Raw genomic sequence first — 7,674 nt, 5'->3', positions numbered from 1 at the left:
CGGTCTACAAGCACAACCCTTAGGTTGCTCTACGGGCCCGATTCTTAGGTTGGTCTACAGGCCTGACTCTTAGGTCAGCCTTCTAGCATGGCATTTGGGTTGATCTACCATCATGGCCCCTGGGTCGTTCTACGAGCACCCCCCTTGGGTCATTCGACGAACATGGCACTTGCTTTGTTCTACGAGCACAGCCCTTGGCTCGTTCTACGAACACAACCCTTAGGTTGGTCTACGGGGCCTACTCTTAGGTCGGTCTTCTAGCATGGCATTTGGGTTGGTCTACAATCATGGCTGATGCAAGATGACTAGAGGAGACGGGACGGGATGATGTTGGATGACTAGAGGTGACGGGACGGGATGATGCAGGATGACTAGAGGTGACGGGACAGGATGACAACGTGCGTTGGGTATTGGGACGACTAGAAATGGGTATGGTCATAAATCACACGGTTGATTTCGAAGAATTAAATCTGATGAAATAGTGGTGGTGCAGCTCCTTTCCTCGTTGAGGGCGGGAGTACTATCTTCAACCACCGTGGTGATGCCAAGCAACAAAATCAATAAATTCGAACGATCGTACGCTTGAAGATTCAAAAACCTATTCTGCTAGCGCCTCAAAACCTAAACGGTATGTGCGACGGCAAGTGGCTGCGGGCGACTGGGGGCGCGGCGGGCGTGCACAGGCGGCCAGGGCGCGATGGGCACAGGCGGCCGGTGCACGGCGGTTGCAGGCGGCCGGGCGCGGCGGGCGCAAGCAGGCGGGTGTGCGGCGGGCGTGGGCGGCCGAGTGCACGGCGGGCGCAGGCGGCCAGGGCGCGGGTGGTTGCGAAGCAGGGCAACCGGCTGGCGTGGGAGGCCATCAGCGTGCGGGTGGGCTTGTGCACGCGGTGGCCTGCGCGCGGACGGTGGCCTGCGTGCAGGCAGCCGACTGGCGTGGGCGGCGGCCTGCGCGTGGATGAGTCTACGCGAGCGGCTGCCCGCATGGGCGGCGGTCAGTGCACGGGCGGGCCTGCGCAGGCGACTGCCTGCGTGGGCGGCGGTCCTGCGTGGGCAACGATCCTCGCGGGCGGCTTGCCTACATGGACGGGCGGCCTGCGCGAGCAGCTTGTCTGCGCGGGGAGGGGCGGCGGTGGCAACGACGAGCGGCGATAACGGCGACCGGAGAAGGGGGAGAGAGTTAGGGCAAATCTTCCAAGAAGAATAAAACTTCAATTCTTGAAAATAGATTCACTACGTGTGTCGTGCAACATTGGCCTACATATAGGCCTTGGAGGAAGGAGAAAATATGAGAAATAAAATAAAAGTAGACGACGTGTTATTATGTCACGTCAAAGGGCAGTTCTGGATCTGGCGTTGACGACGTGTCATGATGCGTGACAGGGCGTGTGTAGGTGGAGACGCGACTGATGCCGGTGCGTTGACTTGGTCGTTATCAGGTCAGTTCTGCATTTGATGTTGGCAAAGAGTCATGATGCAGGACGTCTCGGGTGACGGTGGCGGCGCGTCCGAAGATGGTGCGTTGACGTCGTCGCCACCAATGGCCCTTGGGTCGTTCTACGAGCATTACCCTTAGGTCAGTCTACGAGCACAGCCCTGGGGTCGGTCTACATGTACGACCCTTGGCTCGGTCTACGAGCACAACCCTTAGGTTTGTTGACGGGCCCGATTCTTAGGTCGGTCTTCTAGCATGGCATTTGGGTTGGTCTACAATCATGGCACTTGTGTCATTCTACGAGTACGAGCACAACCCTTGGGTCGGCCTACGAGTACAACCCTTAGGTTGGTCTGCGGGGCTGATTCTTAGGTAGGTCTTTTAGCATGGCGTTTGGGTTGGTCTACAAACATGGCACTTGTGTCGTTCTACGAGCACAGCCCTTGGGTCAGTCTATGAGCATGGCCCTTGGGTCGGTCTACCTGCAAGGCTCTTGTGTCGGTCTACCAGCACGACCCTTGGGGTAGTACCTATAGTTCAGGGACGTAGACGGGTCAATTTTTTCATCCCGGGACCAAAAACTCGTCTCATCCCAAGGTATGGACGAAATTCGGGACAAAAATTTGTCTTGGGGACCGCTAGCCGGGACGATCTCTGTCCCATGGGACGAAAAAATCGTCCATTCGGAGCTCTCGGACGATGGACGGATGAATGTGGACGAAAAACGACGGGATTCACGTCCGGCGGTTGAGATGTAGCCACGTGGCCTCGCTATGACAATTTGCATCAAAGTCCCTGTATTTTTTTCGTGCGAAAAAATAATTGTACAGTTGTCCATTTGGATTCTCTCTACTCCATATTTCCCTAAAAACTTAGAAAAATATGTATTAATATATTAAAAATATAAAAAGGTTTTTTCTTCATCCGGGACAAGGGACGGGATGGTAGTGTTCACCCAACCGATATCCGTCCGTCATCCGGTATCGGACAACCGATATCCAATATTCGAGAAAAAATGGGACGGTGTCGGATATCCGTCTAGAATGGGTTAGACGGATATTGGTATCGGATATTGGGGGGTGAGGACGAATAGGGTATCGGATACCGGATATCGGTTTTCGATAACCGGATATTGGAACCGGTATCTGGATATCGGAACCGGTATCGACCGATAAAAATAAACTTCACTTCACATTCTACCTGTTAGTTTTATATGCATTGTATGGTTTTTGATTTATGAGCAATGCCAATTAATATATAGTGTTCAAATTTTTTTTCTTCCATATGGGATAACAGGATTCAAAGTTAATGTAAATTCTGAATCCCGTTATCCCACATGGAAGATGTTAGAAAATTTTCTCTGTATAAATTAAATGAGGCCAATATATTATTTAATATAAAAATATTGTTTACATCTATTATCGCTAAATTTTAAGAGTGTTACATATATTATTTAATTAATGAGTACACCGTACAATAAATAGAAACAAAAATTTATATATCTTTCCATACGGGATAAAGGGATTCCGAGTTTAACACAAAACCCGAATCCTTCTATCCCATATGGAAAAAATTAAAAATCCACAACTGTATATAATAGTTGAGATGTATGATCAAATAGAAAGCTCTTCCGGTTCACCCGTGCCCATGTTATCTATGCGAAATGCGGGATATCTAATAAATAAAATTATTTTTATAATAATTCGATGCGGATATCGGTTTTCGATATCCGCATCCGATATCCGATATCGTCATCTGCCCCGTTGAGACGGAGACGGATGCCGACATCGAGACGGATTTCGGTATCGGATATCGGCACTGTAGCAACTGATATCCGGTATCCAGATATCGAAAAAAATAGATACCGGAAAATGCCTTTCCGACACAGCATCCATCCCGATACCGGCATCTGGTACCAGTATCGGGACGGGCGAACCCTACAGAACGGTTTTTTACCCAGACGGGACGAGAATTCGTTCCGGGAGGACTGGACGGACGGTTTTTGTACCGTCAGACGAAAATTCGGCCCGCCCTTCGTCCATACACAGACTCCGGATGATAGACGGAACGAAACTCGTCCAGTCCCGTCCGTCGTCCACGTCCGGGACGATCCGGAACTATACTTAGTACCTGCCTCCGGCAAAAAAAAAACTATGCATATATAGCTCAGAAGTAAGTTCAAAAATCAAAATAGATGTCATTTCCAGAAGGAGAGAGGTAGATTGAGCTAAATCATGGCGGGAGGCGAGGCGCTGAGCGCGTACAGGGCTTTGTTGCGGGCGACGAGGAAGACTTTTGCGGGGGACGCGCTGATGCTCACCCAATCGGCGTTGGAAGTTCGCAACAAGTTCGAAGAGAATCGACGAGTTTCGTCCGAGGCGGAGATCCGCAGGCTGCTTGACGAGGCGCGGGAAGCCTCGCACTTCATCTTGACTATGATTGTCCAGGCGAAGCGCAATTCTCGTGGCGGTTTCGGTAGTGCTCTCTGATCCGCGCTTTCTAATTTTTGCATCAAAGTTTCTCATTTTATCGGGTTTGCTTGTGAAGAATTAGGTTTTGAACATGTTTTATTCTCTCTTTTTGATGCTTGACTTTGCGGAGAAATTCGGGTTTTCGCTTGTGGTGGTTTCGGTAGTGCTTTTTTATCCGCGCTTTCTAATTTTTGCATCAAAGTTTCTCATTTTCTGGGGTTTGCTTCTGAAGAATTAGGTTTTGAACATGTTTTATTCTGTGTTTTTGATGCTTGACTTTGCGGAGAAATTCGGGTTTTCGCTTGTTTTGAGGTTCTACTGCAGATTGAGACTAGGCCTTACCCGGATTTTCGTTTTTTGAAAAAAATTGACGTTGGTTACCTCGGCTGATGCTCATGGTCACACTTTTATTGATGTATTTTTAAGACATAATACCAAAATATGCGCCATCCGATTCCCTTTTCTCTTAAAGATCTGAGAGAAGCTAATATATGATACGTTGCCTTCCATTCCCTCTCACATTTTCTGCATATCATTCCATTATTTCTGATGAAATTTCAGTCCATGCTACCGTTAATTTCTTCTGAACTTTTCATGTATGTTCTAGAAATAAAAGTTATTTATTATTTCCGACTACTGACAAACGGAAACGTCTCTTCTTTCATGTCCTCTACTGTTTTATCTGCGCGTCATTCATGTATTGGTGGGTTTCTGTTTTAATTTACTATTGGCGAGATCTGGACATTAATTTAATGTTGTTCGAATTAAATGATGGTCAGAAAACTGGAATCCACTCACGGGCTAATGGGTGTTGATCTGCATGATATCCTAAAATAATTTTGGGCTCCTGCGAGACTTTTATTTGACTGAAGGAATGATATATGGTCGATTAGAGATGATCAATCTCTATGTGATCACTTAATTGTGACATTTTTTCTTATAATTATGATATTTAATCATTTACATCGAGATTATCTATAACAATGATGCGTTTTGCTGGACTGTTTTTCTTTAATAGGTTGCTTTTTTTTAATTGGGTGTGCGCCTTATATCATGTTTTTTTATAGTGATTTATCTTGTGTTGTTTTGAGATGTCCCTTGGTACTTTTGTGGCTACGAATGTATGAAATTTTGGCCCCAAAAGATTCAACTGCCCATTTGAATGTCGTAATAGGTTTTTGATTTTGATAAAGTCTTTGATACATGGCTCTATCGGGGAAGGAAACGGGGATAAAACAGTGTAAGGAAAATATAAGAGCATCTATTAGACATGTGCAGATTAGTGCCTGCCACCCTCCCTTGGTATCATCTCCCGCCTTCACGTGATAACTTCTTGACTTCCCTTATTGGGAAAAGTTACAAATATTTCAAGGAAACTACGCTAAAGCCAAATTAAGAAAACACCCCCAATAGAGACTTGAGGTTCTTGAACTTTTTCTTAACCGTGTGCATGCTCCTAGAAATGCCTTGTTTTTTAACGTGTTGTATCGTTGGATATCGTACCGTATAACGTGTACTCCTGTAGAACGAGATGATGTAAAGAATACCTTTTGGATTCTATCCTAGAAAAAAACTTTTACGTCCTTTCAAGAATTTGACACATTTTTCGTCTTCACATTGTTTGTAATAAACTCTATGGCAGCTTAGCAGTTTCATGGTAATAAGAAAATTTGACGAACATCTGTTATGTTGATTAGCATATTGAAGCTAGGGAAGCACGTTTCCCGTCATTATTAGTACAGATTCCAGAGAGATCCTAATAAGAATGCCAGAGTTTCTGTCGGGAGGAGGGAAATTTCCAAGGGTGTCAGAGGGAGAGGAGATAGAGTTAGTGAGTAAATATGAGGGAGGGTTCAGATCCAGACTCTATTTTATAGTGCAGAATTCTTGAGTTAGATCTCAAATTCATTAGCCAAAATAATTTGAAAACGGGGTGAATAAGTTCTCTGTTTTTTTTAGACGTTTTATTATGACCTTTGTATTTATATTACTTTTTCATGGTTGTCATTCCCAAAGCCAAGAATGCTGCCGTCCGACATCCGTAACAATATCTTTCATTGTGCAGAAGTAAAACCCATCAAAGAGCACGCCGGAGCCACTCTGGAAATCCCTTCCGAGGAACTCCTGTCAGAAACCACCCGAGCGAAGAAGTGTTGAAGCATCATTTTTCAGGCCTATGTGCACGTCACATGTGTATGTTTGGAAGTGAATTCTTTGGTTAGAGTTAAGTCTTTCTAAAGCTAATTGTTTGTTACAGGTGGAAGATTGGGCTGAGTCTTTCCAAGGAAACCCTAAATGAATAATTCAAGTTGGAGGACTTGACTTCATAGTACTTTGTACGAAGCAAAAGCGGGTATTTTTTTAGTGATTTCATGAGGTAACTTTGCGGACCGCAACTATGCAAAAAAACTAATGTTTTAGACAAGTGCTGAGATTGTTAGGATGATTTTTTTCATTTTTTCTTCAACGACATTTTATGTTGCAAGTAGTCATTATCTCTCTCTATTAGATCTTTGGTCTATGATAGAAATAGTTAAGATTCATTAATTTCTTCGCCCACTTATGATATGGTATGGGAAGAAAATATTTGGGTGAATTAAAATAGGATGTGAACGAAGAACTGAGTACAATAAATTGACAAATCAAGTGTCATCCTCTTTTATGAAAATGATTCTAGAGGTGTATTCACCCTGTTAATAGTGAGATTCTGATATGAACCTTCCTAAAGTATACAAAAGAAGAAATAAATCTGTGTTGAAAAGTGGCAGTTATGACAGTTATAATGGCCTTCCATCATTAGGATCTGTTGGAGCACGAATTCAGCATAACAACCTAACTGAAGCATCTGAAGAAGCACAACCAACAGTGGCATCCTTTCATGAAGAATCCAGAGGTGGCATCCAACAGACACCACCTTTGGATATGTTCCAAGAAGACAACTGAAGACATAACTGTTTAAAGTAGGATAGTATAAATAGGTGTACTTATGTATGTATGCAGAGGAAGAATCCTCACTAGAAGAAGTGGGGAGGTTTTCCTAAGGCTCTTAAGTCAACCTTAAGAGATTGGAAGGTGTGGGTCGTCCTGTAAGATAACTTGTAACCAAGGTGTGTGTACGTGTATTCTGAAATTGTGTTCAATATATCAAAGTGTGTACAATTACTTAATTCGAATTGTGTCACTCATAGGAGACTGTATCAGATTCCGAGTGAGAATCTTCCATAGATTGCTAATATCTATTTTACAGACGATTGTTCTGACTCTCTGTAAGCCCGATTCTTAAATTGATGAGCGTCAGTTTATGAAAAAGACTGTTGCCTTAAAATTCTCATCAAAATATCAAATAAAAAGGATTAACATGGATAGGGCTCTAAGTTTTGGATATTGTAATTAGTCTTCTAAACACATTTTAGTGAGATAGTCTTTTCTGTGCAAAAGTGCAATTGATTATTAACTTTCATGAAAGGCCTTGTTTTTCAATAAAGTCATCTTGTGAAATATAAATTTTGATAATCATACAAATCTGGAAGTTTTGGCGAATTTCTGAATGATACTACTAATTGATTGATTATTAACTTTTATGAAAGGCCTTGTTTTTCAATAAAGTCTTCATGTGAAATATAAATTTGATTCTCATAAAAATCTGGAAATTTTGGCGAATTTCTGAATGATACTACTAATTGATTGATTATTAACTTTCATGAAAGGCCTTGTTTTTCAATAAAGTCATCATGTGAAATATAAATCTTGATTCTCATAAAAATCTGGAAG

At 43.4% G+C, this 7,674-nt stretch overlaps 1 protein-coding gene across 2 annotated transcripts; it reads left to right on the top strand.

Annotated features, from left to right (window-relative positions):
- Positions 1 to 3,615: 3,615 nt before the first annotated feature.
- On the top strand, positions 3,616 to 7,070 carry LOC144714553 (complex 1 family protein / LVR family protein). Of its 2 annotated transcripts, XR_013584388.1 has the most exons (4): positions 3,616 to 3,907; positions 5,969 to 6,096; positions 6,161 to 6,280; positions 6,704 to 7,070. XR_013584388.1 is itself a non-coding variant. In XM_078589309.1 (3 exons), exons 1-2 carry the CDS (start codon positions 3,667 to 3,669, stop codon positions 6,058 to 6,060), a joined length of 333 nt encoding a protein of 110 aa, XP_078445435.1. In that variant the 5' UTR covers positions 3,616 to 3,666; the 3' UTR covers positions 6,061 to 6,096; positions 6,161 to 6,375. The 2 variants fall into 2 exon arrangements, 1 of the variants encoding a protein (XP_078445435.1); XM_078589309.1 differs by lacking the exon at positions 6,704 to 7,070 and having other exon boundaries at positions 6,161 to 6,375.
- Positions 7,071 to 7,674: the final 604 nt, after the last annotated feature.

This window comes from Wolffia australiana, chromosome 17 (genome assembly GCF_029677425.1).
Source record: "Wolffia australiana isolate 7733 chromosome 17, ASM2967742v1".
NCBI classification, from domain to species: domain Eukaryota; kingdom Viridiplantae; phylum Streptophyta; class Magnoliopsida; order Alismatales; family Araceae; genus Wolffia; species Wolffia australiana.
The sequence above is the reverse complement of the archived record's forward strand: the minus strand, read 5'-3'. Positions and strand labels throughout refer to the sequence as shown.